At 36.4% G+C, this 15,636-nt stretch overlaps 1 protein-coding gene across 15 annotated transcripts in view; it reads right to left on the bottom strand.

Annotated features, from left to right (window-relative positions):
* Positions 1 to 7,428: 7,428 nt before the first annotated feature.
* Positions 7,429 to 15,636, bottom strand: part of LOC100114017 (alpha-(1,6)-fucosyltransferase) — a 244,389-nt gene continuing 236,181 nt past the window's right edge. For all 15 annotated transcript variants that reach the window (XM_032602095.1, XM_032602090.1, XM_032602094.1 and 12 more), the window contains 2 exons: positions 8,682 to 8,763; positions 7,429 to 8,609 (listed from right to left, as the gene is read on the bottom strand). In XM_032602095.1, the coding sequence (XP_032457986.1) occupies positions 7,551 to 8,609; positions 8,682 to 8,763 (1,141 nt within the window). In that variant the 3' untranslated portion in view covers positions 7,429 to 7,550. The remainder of the gene's footprint in view (positions 8,610 to 8,681; positions 8,764 to 15,636) is intronic.

The following is a 15,636-nucleotide window of genomic DNA, read 5'->3' on the forward strand; positions in this document are numbered from 1 at the left end:
AAGCCTGGGTTAAATCCTGCAAAAAAACAAAAAGATATTCTTCTTACTAAAAAATTTTTGATTTGATGTAATTTGAAAAAAAAAATCTGTTGCTAGCAATGTTTAATTGATATTTTTTAGATAACAAAATTTGTTGCTAGCAGTATTTGATTTATATTTTTTAGCAATGTCTCTCGATCGGACCGAGGGGGCATGTTTAAGGTACATTTTAAGCCCGGATAGAGTAAAGACGAAGGTCCGGATCATTCAAAAAGCCGTGGCAAGTGACTGAAAACACTTATTTATATATTTAAATGTCATGAATTTTGGTCAATGATTTTACAAGGTATATACATGTTTTTTTTCGATAAAAATGGCGTATATTTTATATATTTTCAATAGATTTTTTTTTCAAATTAGATCAAATCAAAAATTTTTTGGTAAGATGAATATCTTTTTGTTTTTTGCAGGATTTAACCTAGGCTTGACCCCTTAAAACTACAGAGGCTCGTGAGCACGGGGATTCGGTACATCTATGGTGTAAGGAGAGATGAGCACATCTCCCCATACAGGCGGGAGCTGCAGTGGCTTACCACTGCCGAACTCAGGAAGTATTTCACTGCTTGTTTCTTACGAAAAATGTTTAACACTGCCGTACCATCATACGTACTAGCCTACTTCGACTTTCGCGTAGCACTCAGGCCTGTTAGGGGGGAAGTGACACCTCTGGATATCTCTACTTTCGCGACGGAGACGGTGAGGAACTCGTTTCATATCAGCGCCTCATACAACCTGCCATCACACCTCCGTAATACTACATCCATCGCAGTATTCAAGAAACTAGCTAAAGATTACTTTTTCGAACTCGAAAACGCATAAACACATAAACACCGTGTACACAGTCACGCACACGCACACACTTGATCACTCTTGCTTAACCCATCTTCACCTCAGCATTTATTCACACTACACACCTACTAAAACAGATACCTCAAACTTTTGTAATTTGACTACTCTGCTGTACATATTGAATCGTACAACATAATGTACGCAAATAAAAATTAATTAATCTAATCTAATCTAATCTAAGCTGCTGTTGCTGTCTTCGCTGATTCGCATGTCATTTCTGTGAAATTTTTGTTAAGGGTCTGCTTCCGTATAGGCCTCTTAGGGTCGTCGTCGTTGTTTGTTTATTCATTTTCCAAGGTTGCCGTGTACTTGCGGCTTGTACTCCAAGTTTTATATTTTCTTCCTTGCAGAGTTTCCCCAGAACCCTGTTTGGTTCCGCCTGACTGAGAATTGGCTCGGATGTTTCCCGTGTGTCGGATAGTTTGTGGCATGTAGGATATATTTTCTCGGTTTTCTTGCCGTGAACCTTCTTGTAAACTCTCTTTTTACCATTTCTCGTTCCCGCCTTGGGTTGCCATTCGTCATCTGAGGAGTTATCTGGGCCCGTGCTCTCGGTGTAAACTACGACTCGTCGTTTTCTTTCTCTCGGGTTTCCGAAGTTTTCAGATTTTGTTGATATTTTTTCTTTGTCTGCAGTATCGGCTGATTCCGGAAGCTTTTTGAATTTGCCTCTTTTCCTTGTTGTTTTAAATCGTAGTATCGCATTTCTAGAGAGTATATCTGCGTTTCTGTTGCGAGCTCCGGGTTTGTATACAATGTCGAATTCGTATCCTCAGAGCTCTGCCTTCAATCTGTTGAACCTTCGATCGGATTTTTTCGTGGTGAAGAAATGTTTCAAGGGGTCATGATCCGTTACGACTATAAATTTGCGTCCTGCGAGGTAGTATCTAAATTGGTCTTTTGCGAGCACTACCGCTAGTAGTTTTCTGTCGTAGGTGGAATATCTTAGCTCGGGACATTTAAGGATTCGAGATGCATAAGCGCAGGGCTAGTCACTGCCCAACTGTCCTTGGCTCAAGAAGGCTTCTACGGCGTAATCAGATGCGTCGGTTATTACTAAAAAGGGCATAATTAGATCCGGTGCCTTCATTACTGGTTCCTCGAACAATGCCGTTCGTAATTTGTCAAAGGCTTGCTGTCAAAGTCTTTGATAAAGCGCCTGTAATATCCTGCGAGTCCTAAGAATTGTTAATTTTTCTTTGCGTTTGTTGGTACTAGAAATTTATTTACTGCTTTTATTTTCTTAGGATCTGCTCGAATTTTTCCGCGTCCAGCAATATGTCCTAAAAAGTGTGCCTCTCGCTGCAGGAATTGGCACTTCATAGGTTTGATTGTCAATTTGGCATCGTCTAGTCTTTTCATCAAGCGTCGAATCTTCTTACCGTGCTCTTCAAGATCCCTAGCGAAAACGATTTTATCATCTAAATACATGTACAGTTCTGTCCCTTGTAAGCCTTGTAAGTCCATCAGGGACTGAAATGTCGAAGCGCCTTTGAGCCCCATACCTAAACGTTGATAGCAGTAATGGCCAAACGGTACAGTAAAGGCTGTTTTAAAGGCGTCTGCGGGGTCCATTGGTATCTGGTAGAACCCGGTCCTTAAATCTATGGCGATTATGTACCTAGCTGAGGCGACGCTATCGATAATGTCCGCTGTATTGGGTATCGGGTAGCTATTTCCCACCGTTACTTTTTTCAGTTTCCTAAAGTCTGTTACTAATCGCCCTCTTTTGGTACTGTCCGCTGCGGGCTTTTTGGGTATCACGTATGTAGGAGAGCTGTAGGGTTAATATGTTGGTCTGATTATGTCGTCCTTTAGCATCTGCTCTATCTGGCGCCCTAAGTCCTCTTTCTCTTCTTGACTTGGTCTGTATCCTTCTGATCGTATTGGGACTTTTGTAGTAGTAGGTATCTTGTGCGACACTAGTGTTGTTGCTTTAAGTTTCTCCCCGGGTAGCTCGGAGATATGCGGTTTTTCTCGGATGATTTCTTTAACATGAGTTATTTCTTCCTCGTTGAATCCTTAAGTGTCTCTGATCAAGAAGTTCAAAAATTCTTTCGGCCCTGTCCTTGCTTTCATTGGAAAATATCCTTAGTATATTGACAGTCTCTTCAAGTTTGTCTTCTTCTAAATTAAATTCTTCTCCTCCCTCTTTTATGGCTTCGCAGGCTTCCAGTGTTACCTCTGGTCGATTTAACTCTACCTCATGATCTGTAGTATTAACGCATAAGGCTTGTATTTTGCCTTCTTAGTTAATACCAATGAAATTTCCAAAATATAACCCTTTTCCTAAATTGTCTGAAGGGGCAAATCCTACTTGCTCTGATATGTCGCTTGCTCTTGCGTAAATCACTTATCTCGCACGTGCAGGTATAATAAATCTTTCGTCTTGAATAAATGGTTTAATAGTCGGTCCAAATTCTATACATCTATCCGCAGCGTTGACCTTTCCGCCGTACTTTGTGAAACGGTCCGCGAAGGGTTAGAGCGCGAACGCGAGCAATTCGTAACCCGAGGTTAATAAATCAGGAGACAAGCACATACGAGGAACGATAACGAACTCTGATCCACCCGGTAATATCTGTTGAGTGGACAAAAGCATTCCCTATGCTCTGGGAGACCCACCAGAGGAGAGCTGCTCGCGTGTTGAAGGAGGTGAGTAGGGTTTATCCACTACGCATGCCACGCACGCTTAGGTAAACCACGCAGCTATTAGACTGATGTGTGAGGTACTACCATCTCACATGAATCTACAACCAGATGAGCCACCTAAGAACAGGGTACTACCATCCTGCACCGATGACACAACTGATGGGGGGATGGGAGATATTTATTCTTTTAATAAACATTTGTGAGCGATGCTGGATCACAGCCTACAGGAGATTGAGTAGACTGCACACATACTCTTCGAGAGCCTGGGGCTCATGGACTACTAAGTATGGAGGAGACCGGAGCAAGCAGCGAGTACTACCATTCGCACGTTACTCAGTTGAGAGCCAGATCATTAATGCTCGCTGCTGTCTCCGGGGCTCCTTATATACCCGAGTTGCTCCCTCTCTCCTGTGTTACATGCGCGTACGCCATCTACCCGCGTATAGGTAGACTATTTACATTTGGCTACTAGCGCCACTCGGTTGGTAACTTGCCTACGCCAGGCAAGTTATCTGTTGCTGTCCTCTTATACCCGGGCTGGGCCTGCCGTCACATTTGAAAGCACATTCCATCCTAAGATTCCATCTGTATCAATGAGAAATCCACCAGGAACCGCGTGCACGTCGCTCTCTAGTCCCGCTAAACTCACATTTGTATTACCTAAACTTAAACATTCGCCTGGCGTAACTCCGTTAATGGTAATTACGTATTGTTTATCAATTATTGTCCTAATAGTGGCATTACTCGCTTTAATCAACGTAACATTAGCTCCACTTTCCGCATAGAAACGTGCTTTCCTCCCTTCTAACTTTTCGCTCGTAAGCTCTACGATCGATGGTCTACGTCCTGCTGTAGCAAATCTTATTAAGTACTTTCTGTTATTAATTTTCTCCTGCACATCACCTTCTTTCTCCTGTTCCGACTGTTCTTTTAACTTATTAAGCTGCATGCCTATCTCCTTTAATCTCTATTATTGTTGTACCTATTATTGTTGTTATAATTTCTATTATCGTCTCGATTATTGTACCCATTATTGCTGTTATAATTTCTATTATCCCCGCCGTTGCATTCTCCCGAATACGTGCGTACGTTATTCTTTCCATAAGCGCCGTTTTGCTTTCCATTATTTTTTTTAGGAGCGCTATTATTCTGCGTCGCATTATTTGCTTGCGGAGCAGGTACGACGTATGGCATCGGGGCCGGAGTGGGTATAGGAAAGGGGGTATACACTACTGGCTGAGCAGCGGCAGCAAGTGCTGACGCTAGCTTTTCAAGTTTTTCTTTACTGAGACGTCCGTTATTTATCGCGTTTCCCAAAGAGAAGCATTCGACGTAGGTGTCGCCCACAATATTAAAATATCGACATATCTTTTCTTTGCAATCTTTCTCTAGGTGTCCCTGTTGCCGACAATAGTTGCATACGCTCATACCCGTAGTATATCCAACAGCTTCGCTGGCTACCGGCGTGGCCTTCGGTTCATGTGCTGCTTTTGCGATACTCATAAGCTTGTGCTGTCTTCGCGAATCAGATCCGGTTGCTGATTGTATGCACGGCGCGCGCTAGTTCGGTGTTCAAACGCTACGGCCTCTGTAATGGCTTCTCTGAGACATAGTGGGTTTTTAGAACGAACTTGGTGTTATAATTCTCTGTTTAGACCAAATAAAAATTGTTTGAGAGCCTCCTTATCGACGTTATTTTTATAGATAGCTCTCTCCTAGTTGCGCATGTCGCAGCTCGCGTCATAGATGATTAACAATTGATTGTGCAATGTTTGAATGCGTAGTCCGTAGTCTTTGGCACTCTTTCCTGCATACTGGCGAATTACTTTAAGATCAGCTAAAACTTTATCCGCTCCACCAACGCCGCTGTACTGTATAGTTAAATCGGCTAGCAACCGCTCTACGTTGTCGTATTGCGTCAGGCGCGAAGTGTAGCCGTCAGCAGCACGTCCCCGAAACTTCGATGCCAATGAGTTGAGTACCCAGCGTTCGGATTCAGGGCCGAATTCGTGAAAAACGTCGCGAACTGCGCGACAAAATAGTGCAAGCATGTCTGGGTTTCCGTCGTATTGAGGTATTGTGTTTGATGCTTGGTGTAACGAGAACATCCAGCCTCTGTCCCGAGATCGGTCTCTATGTACGTTTTGTGTGTGTTAAATAATCGGATCAGAAGACGGTTTTGAATTTAAATCCTCTTGTTCTCCCGGTTGCGGCCCAGGTTGTTGCTCTGCGTCAAGCTTATCAAAAAAATTACCTATAGAGGGTAGCCCATGGTTTTTAGGATCGGGTAATTCACCTAACATCGATCGGTTAAGCGGGTAGCTGTTCGGTAAAGATTAATCCCCGGTGTTCTGTATAAGGAGCGGCGTTGGAGTCGTGTCTCGTGTCGATCAAGCTAACTCTGTCGTTTCGAGCTGAGGCGACGATTGGTTTTTTGTCATAGACGTCATTTATCGTTTCTAGGGCACCAGAATTTAGCCCGATACACATGTTTTCGCGAGTAGCTGTCTGTCAGCCTATAACGTAGTTGTCTAATTTTTCTTTTTTGATATCGAGCGCGAATGGGTCGTTTTTGTTAAATAATTTATACTTGGGGATGGTTCCGTTATTATGTGTAATATGTAGGTTAGATTGTTGCGATGTTTTGTCATTTGTTTCCGAAAGTTTTATTTTGTCTCGGACTTGCAGTAGGTGTTCTTTCGCAACCTTAAACAACTGTATTCTATTTGTTGGGATTAACCTTTCTTGCTGTATTATTCCCTGTATGTGACTTATTGCGGTGTCGATCATTCCCCTTGACGGATATGCCATGGCCACGTCCGCGTGTTGCAATGCGATCGTTAATCGAGTGTGTACAAGTAGCGCCGGTTCCACTGACATCTCGAATTCTTTGAAAAGTGTCGGAATCGTTAGCCTCGCGTGCGAATATGTTCTGTGTTTCGAGACCATTATGTTCGTTAAAGTTTAAAATTTTATAATCAGATGGATTCGATTCTGCCATATTTCGTATTTTATCACGGTATCTAAGACTACGGAATTTAATATTTCGGAGCGGTTTAAGTTAGTTGTTAGTTATCCGAACCGAGAAGTTCTCACTGGTGTTAATCCCAGGGTATAATTGTTAGTTTTTATTAAAATTTACTTGACTTACCTTAAGGTGGCTGTAATGACGAGTACATAGGCAAGGTTCATCCTTCCTTCCCGTTTATTGGATTAAAATGATAACCGAGTAATCTATCTCTATCGCGGTGTTAAAATACGCCCGTATATTTTGCGAACAAAACCCCACACTTAGCACCAGAAAATGTTACATGCGAGGGTCGATGGTTTTGTTCTCCGCGAAGTGTTCAGCTCACGGTTGCTGCGAAAATACCAGGGTAATGAATGAACACGAGAGATTATCAGTGAATGTATCGATTTATTAATCGTAATTCATAATGGACTGATTGTATGGAAGAAAACGCGTGTTAAATTGATCTCGGAGAATGTGCGTTCTAATTATACGATTTTATCTGTCGTCTCAGAGTCAAAACTACCTGTCTAGTGCTGGATCGTAAGTTGTGGAATCGAGAGCGAGCGCCCGCATGCACCCTCTTTTATAGACTTCCCGGGTGTGATTCCTACCCGCGCGGTTGTCCGAAATCGTGGAAGGGAGTTTATGCTGAGTTGAAAGAAACGGGCTTCGGGGTGAGTCCGAGCTGTTGCTATGCGCGAATTTGGCGACTCGTGCATCGATTGCATTATAACTAGCAATGCTATGTAACTGTGAGTATTCACACGTGACAGTCTTATGAAGATATTAATAATCAATTTGATCTAAAGAGGTTGGTAACCTTACCAACACAACAATTTTAACATGACCAGTTCAATAATATAATTGACCTTACAAACTTTGTACAAATATCTTGTCATCTTTATTAATTTTTTAAGCCTTTAAATTTAATACTTATTATAAAAATATAAATTGTCTCACATTAAAAAGTATTATCAATTTTAAAAAATAATAACATTTAGCTAAGATTTTTATTGATACGTAAATGTTGGTACTTTGGGAAAACAACTGCTTTCACAGGATTCTTAATTTTAAAGCTTGGAAATAATCCAATCATGCCCGTTCTTAAATTTCTACCTTTTGAGTAACCGTCCCAGTGATTTCCATAAACTTCAATTTCATCATTAATTTTTAGTTCTATTTCTCCTTCTCTTTTTGGAACATGATTAATAGTGACAATTTGTGGATGTGGATTTTGACCGCCATAGTAATATATATCATCTAATGAAGAAAATCTATTGTATGCGTCAGGAAAATGGGTTTGCATAAGTTCATAGGCAACGCGGCAGACTTGAGAGCTAAATGTACATACTAAATAGTCGCAGCGTGAAAGAAAATAAATATCAATTATAATTCCTTGTAAAGATAGATTAGAATAACGGCGTGATACTGATGCTGTTTGCGCTATATCAATATCAGCTATAATCTCATATTCTACGTAACGTTGTTTTGCAGCAGTAATTACTTTTGGATCATCACTCGCTAGAAATATACGTTTAATTTTTGGCGTTTTTTCTAAACTTTCAAAATACTGGTGCACTCTAATCATATACTCTTCAATGTCATGAAACGCAGCTTCAGTTCCTACTTTATCTGTTCTACGTATATGAACCCCAACAATAGGATTACTAAATTTTATTTTTTGTCTTTTATTATCTAATAATTCCTTAGTATTGTTATTTGGTCTCATCAAGTATTTTAAAACCTGACCTACCCACCATACCAATGGGTACCCATGCATTTTACTAAGTCTTTGCGCTAGATCCGCTGGAACACTCGGCGGTTGATATATTGGTTTTGGATATATATTGTCCACAATTGGTAATATGATTACTTGCTTCGATTCATCGCTGGGCCAATTTGCATGAGTCTTACCATTTGGAGAAAGGCATGTATCACTAAGTGGTAAAAAAACTGACTCCCAACCTTCTTTTTGATATCTCCACCCCTTTGATTTTAATATAAGCGTTCTTTCTGTTCCATAGGCTACCAAAAAGCAATAAACTAAATGGTGAATCTAGAAAAAAAAATATATTTGTTACGCGATATAGTATTTTTCAAACTACTAATTAAAAAAACATTATATTACCTGACAACCAAAACCGCACCCTTTATTAATGTTACATATTAACTTTTTTGCAGTATTACAGTTAATGGGATTTTGCAATGACCTAAAAACAATATCAATTTATTATTATGCATAAATTAATTTTACATTTCTAACTTATAACTATTTTTTCTGAGCACGCATACGCAACCGGCCTTTTTTACGCCTGACTTTTGGAGACGAATTTACACATTTGCGTTCTAGAAAAAATATAATGTAACAGACTATGGTTTAGTTACAGAAGAAATAATTGTTACTTCTTTTTACTTAAATTTTCTTTTTGTTTGTTGGACAGCAAGGAATTATGTACTTTCGGCCAAGGGATAAAAAAATTCAGGTTTTTAGGGCGTGTGGGTCTCTTAAATAATAAGGGTACGTCATCGCACGCCACCAAGAGTGTGGCTGTATTGCGCCCAAGGTGTCTGGGGCTTGGTGGATGGACTGTCGAAGGCTGAGCCCGGCGACATCTTACTACCTAAGAATGGAAAGGGAAGGGGGGAGGGAAGAAGTAAGCTCTGAATCATAGTAGAGGAGCGAGTATTAGCAGTGCTTTGGAGATTACAACCTGTGGGATGCCATTGCTTCCCCTGGCCTGGGTATTAAAGTGTTATACAGCAGTCGACTCAAAGTTATGTTATCACCTGAGGGTCAGACCCTGTTAATGTTTATTGTGAATTTGTGAAACAATTTTTGTCAATAATCGTATTTAAAATAAAGTAAGTAAGAAAGTATATACTATAGACTGAATAAGATCTTTTAGTGAAATAAATTACAATAGAATAAAAAAAGATAAGCATTTATTTTCGCAGAGCTCTAGGAAATTTTCATATGTCATCCATAGTCTTATATTTGCTAGTTATCGCAGCTGTTATCGGTTAACACAAAATTGCATATTTTAGGTATACGTCCAATACTAATGTGTATGACAAATAATCCGGCCAGTTAATTCTATCACATGTTATACAACGACGCTGACTAATTTAATATAGATTTATTAATACATATGGGTGGTTCTCTGTAAAATCAAAGATAACAATTTTAATTTTTGCCTAAACTGTATATATATATATGTTGAAACGGTAACGTCTCTTCTCGGTCAGTGTGCGCGTAGAAGATTTTAATTTTTGAGGAGAGCAATGATCATTTACTGATCTGTGTCTGAATTTTAACAGCAGATCACAAATAAAGATTTGATTTTATATTGATGTATTTTTATAATATAAGAGAGGTCCGGGATACCAGGCAGTGGAAAGTCATTTCAATAATAATAGTATGTTAATTCTTTTCAATAACAAAATATATTTAATCAATATATATATATTTATATATATATATATATATATATATATATATATATATATATATATATATATATATATACTAGTGGGGCTCCGCCCCCCTGCTCGCTTCGCTCGCCAACCCCCTATTGTAGTTTCTGTGTGATTTTATCTTCAAAATTTTATTTTCATGAACTGATAATTATGTTCTGGATGGTTGAAAATGATCGATCTTATTGTATAAGAAAACCTGTTACTGGAAGTAAAAGTATTGTTTAACATTGAACTTCTACTATTAATGGCATTTAAAATAGTTTTAGCTAGTTTTTGAAGTTTTCTGACGCTTGAAATTCATCATTTGAATTTATATATATATATTTTTTTAAATTAATTTTAATTTTTTTTAATGTTCTTAATGTTTAAATCTTTGTGCCGCAAAAGGCATCTATAAAATGATAGACTTTTCGAGTTGCGCGCCATTGGGAGACGTGAGGTGATCCTGAAAATTAAATTATTTGGAAAACTGTCTCTTTATTCTGTCTCTCTAGTTCTGTCTGACTACTCATATTACCTGAAAATTCATCGAGGTCTTTGATCTCGCTTATCTTGTCCATTTTGTTGTTTATTCAATCAGTGAATCATCTATAATGATTATACTTTCTGATGGTTCTTTGAGTTCTTTGAACTCAATTATTCCCTAACTTATTTACACGTTATTAATAATTAACTTTAATCTTATAACTTAAATAAAATTAGAGATCTTCAATATCTGGTTCTCTTGGAACTGATACTTCTTACCTTAACTTAAACCTTAATTCTATTTAATATTATCCAATTTAAATCTATTTAATCATAATATGTTATAAATTTGTATTTAATTGGACTGTTAATGCGGCCTTATTTTACTACGCAATAGCGTTGTGAAAGTATGACGGTCTCAAGCCCGATAACGCAGAGAGCAGTCATGTTATTTGGTGGGGTGGTGGTGGTGGGGGGGGGGGGGGGGCGGTGGGGGGTTGGTGGGGGGGGGGTTTGAGATTTTCGAAAATAACAGAAAAATGAAAGAATTTTACGTGTTTTGGTGGGGGGGCCAAGGTGGGGGTGGAGGGGGGGTGGGTGGGGGGGTGGAGGGGTGGTGGGGGGGAGTCTTGCCAAAATGACTATATAATATAGGAAGATATATATATATATATATATATATATATATATATAATATATTCGTAAGACAATACGCTTAACTTTTGCGTTATTGGCTTTAGATCACGATTTTTACAAGTATATAAACGATTTGAAATAATTTTAAGTTCTCGACAGATACGCGTTAGCTGCGTTATCATTTTTTACTCGACAAATTTATAATTATTTGAGATACAGAAATTTTATAAGCCATGAATATTGGTTTAGAAGCCCTCAGAGTGCAATGTGACATATCTGTAAAGTCTCTTGGCTTATCTGAAAGCCGTAGACCTTCATTGCCCTTAAAACCCGATGTTGCCGTAAGCTCGTCAGAGCTAAGCAAACCTTCTGCTTTGGGATCATGAAAATTTACAAATATGATAAACTGTACTCTGAGCACTTGTAAACCAATTTTCATGCCGAAACAATGAATCACTTATTAAATATTCAATTTTTATACTTATGCTTACTGCCAGGTAAAAACAGCGGTAGTGCTAAGGCAGATTCAACCTTAAACCACTTGCTTGAGCGCTCCGGTAAAAACTTCCGGAGTTTCCGGTTAATACAACTCTACATTTCTCTCAGTGTACATCTTCACATTCATACATTGCTCACCGATGGATCAGGGCTTGAAATAGTTAAGTCGGCGTGCCATAGCAAATTTCTAGTCAGGTTGTGAGTACAGTATAAATTTGGGCGCGAGATTTAAAATAAGTATACAAGAAAGCGTCTACTTATGAAGTCTATTGTTTGTTATGAATGAGTTATAGTTACTCGCGTTCGCAAAATCATCAAAATAAATAAATCGGCGACATATTTATTAAAAATTAAGATCTATCGAGAATCCCGAGTTTTTTCGAGAATCCCGAAATTTTTCTTTTTCGGTCTCGCGCATCCTCACTATCTACTTTCCACGACCCTAAGCATTATACAAAAAATATCAATTGCAACTAAATTCCCATTACCAATTTTAATATTATGGTGAATTCAACCAAATATAAGTTTTTGTTTTCCAAATAATTAAACACAGTTATTACACTATCTATTGCGACCAACTTTCCACGACCTTTAGTATGCTTCTTAAGACACATACAGATAAAGTGGCTTTTGATAATCAAAAAATTATATTCTTGAATAGAACATCTAGACAAAGTAGTTACAAGTACATGAATATGAACTAAACCCTCGCACAGTGTATCGACCGGTATTTCACGACCTTAAGCATTACCCAAAACATATGAATTGCAACTGTATTCCCATAAATATACTTATGTATTGCTAAAATTCTGCAAGCGTAAGGTCTTGTATTCTAAATAATCAATTTTTACACTTTTTCTGTGATCCGATTTTATGATATTTAATACATCTTTCAGTAAACAATGAGATCAAGTTGCTTCTAAAAACCCAATAGATTATATCTCCAAATAAAATATACAGAGAAACTAGTAATGAGTACATGAATATCAATTATTCTAAAAATAAATTGACACATTAATATTTTAGGAGCACATGAGTAATAAGTTTTCTACCGAAAAGTGATTTGACCTACTTTTTACGGCGTTCCGCATTATCTAATAATTTTCAAATGATACTAAATTTCGGCAATCAATATTTTCTTTTGTGTAAGTTGGTAGACTAATACTTTTAGTTTTTTTAAAAATTCGAAGACAACTTTACCTAAACGATTTTGACCTAATTTTTGCGACTTTAAAGATGATTATTTTGAAACAAAAAACTTTAGTTTTATCATAGGATCTAACAGAAATTTTAAATTAACAGTACACGAATACTTTTGTAGCGACCTTTTTTTGTGACTTTATTATTACACAAGCTCTATCTCAATCATATTAATTACTCATTTTTTAATAAAATTAAGCAGGTATGTTTATAATGTATCAGATTAAAGACACACCTCAGAGCTGCTAAATATCTGCAAATCAATAGGATAGTCGTATAGGTTTGGTTGCAATTAATATGCATCACAGAATGCTTAAGGTCGTGGAAAATGGGTTCCAATCCTTGGCTGCGATAAATTTAATGTTTGTCAGATCTTCTGTTGTCGATCTTACTATTTTAAACAGCAATACTCCCTTTCAAACTTTTAGAGCCAGCAAGATACTAATTTGATTAGAGAACTTAAGGTCGTAAAAATTAGTCTTGATGACTTTTGTTAAAATTGTTCTTAATGTATTTGATAAAAAATAAAGCTTCCGCCTGCTAAATAACTGCAATTGTTTTTATCATGTACAGGCATATTTTCTACTAAATGATTTCTATAACAAATTAGATAATTTTGTAATCGCCAAGCTGCTTCTATTGGACTCAAATATTTACCATCAACTTAATTTTTAATTTCATCAAATTTATTATCATTATTGCAATTATCATCTTTTTGAATTTTAACGAATGCTTTGTCTTGTGGATATATTTAAAGATGTATTTTATGCTTTGTATAGAAGCACAATATTTAACATTTATATGGCATTTATATTTCATTGATAAAAACTTATTATATGGTATAACCATTGAATAATTGACTGGAATTTTCTCATTATATAAAGTTTTTTAAACATGATTATCAGAAGTATTATTTGTTCTTTTTTATAGTGGGTAACCATTTTTTTATATTGTGGTTACATTAGCAATCAACTTTTAGCATTTTTATCGAATGTTATTTTTCGATACAGGGGACGTAAAATGTGCTCAAATGCACGCGGTACGTGCGTTAAAATGCATTTTACGCACACTGTATAAAAAAATATTCTAAATACTGGCTTATTTAATAATTTAGTATTTTATAAAACGATAATTAAATTAATTGATCTTTACATAAGGATATAATATATGATTTTTTATAAAATTACTTAAATTTTCATACTTAGATTGATCCCTAGTGGAAAAAAAAATTCTGCACATAACAGTTTTTATCTGAAGCGTTTAGACTAAAACAGAAGATAACCGAACAAAATAGAAATTTTTAGCAGAAGAATATCCGAATAGAGATAAAAACAACAATTATTTACAGGTATTATTAGTTTTTTCAGTTTTTTTTTTAGTTCACTGCGGATAGTACCAGACTTTAACAGTTTTTAACAGTCATGTTAATTTGATTCTATTATGTTATTAAAGGCGTGTTTTTAAAAGAAAAATCAGTATAAATCCGAAGATAACTGTTCTAATTAGGAAAAAACTAGTGAATGTAGAAGATAACAAACATAAAATGAAGAAAACTTTTTCAAACTATGAAAAAACTGTTGTCTTTACTTATTAATAGTTATTGTCTGTTGTATTCATTTTTTATACATTTACAAAATTGTAGAATTTTATACCTGAAAAAAACTGAAGCCAAATGAAGAAAACTCTAGCAAACTAAATAAAACTGAAGACAACAGAAGATTATTCTTGCCTACGTCTTAATTGCGACATTTTTCTGCTGTCATCTGCAGTTCATAACTGTTTTCTTCAGTTGTTTTCATTTTTCTTTTTCGCTAGGGATTTAAGATATCGTTATCATTTAATATAAAAGTAGATAATGTATTATGTATTACATTTTAGTACAGAATATAAATGTTACTAAAAAAACTTTTTCCGAAAGTAAAAATCTTGGCAAGAAATAGTAGTGAAATTTATAAATATTAAAATGTCAAGTAAATGTTTTTTTTTTTTTTGCTTTATGCATTCGCATATTTTTTGGGAAAGCTGATTTTAACTTTAGTTTTATTTAGCGCGTATAGCAAAAAAAAAACATTCACTTGACATTTTAATATTTATAGATTTCACTACTTTTTCTTGCCAAGGTTATTACTTTTGAAGGAAGTTTTCTTAAGAAGATTACACATCTTTCACAATACTCGTGTCACTGAGTAGCAGACGAATATCGGTAAAGTAGATTATAACTGCTATAACCACTGGCGTATAATACATCTGACTGGAGGAGACAAAATATCGGGAGAAGAAACTCTGACAAAAAGAAGTTCATCAAGCAAATTTTCAACTTGCAATATTGAGTTAATTACGTAATATATTCAAATGAATTCTTTTAAAGATGAGAAATAAGGTTAATATTATTGAAATTATTATTATTGAAATAGATACCAACGTAAGCGCAATACTAATGATTTAAATGCAATCGAGGTTTTTGTTAAAGGTTAGAAAACCCACTTTTAAAGTGTATAGGGTCGCCCTGTCCAGAACCGAACTTGGTCCTTTCTTGCCATTGCGGCGCTATCGCGCCTCTTGATGATTGTTATAATCCTGCAATTTACATTATATTATAAATATAAATTTAAAAAATATTCAATCAATTTTATTTTATTGTTATATTTTGTTAATATAATTAATACTTTTATCAAATAATTGCAAAGAGATTGAAAACATTTTTTAATATTTAAAATTTATTCCGGTTTCCTGGTTATCTCGTGTGCTCATTTCGTCGGCTGTGGTCTATCTTCTGGCCCTCCTTGCAGTATCGTGTGCACATGGTA

The sequence above is a fragment of the Nasonia vitripennis genome (assembly GCF_009193385.2).
Source record: "Nasonia vitripennis strain AsymCx chromosome 4 unlocalized genomic scaffold, Nvit_psr_1.1 chr4_random0010, whole genome shotgun sequence".
In the NCBI taxonomy this organism is placed as follows: Eukaryota; Metazoa; Arthropoda; class Insecta; order Hymenoptera; family Pteromalidae; genus Nasonia; species Nasonia vitripennis.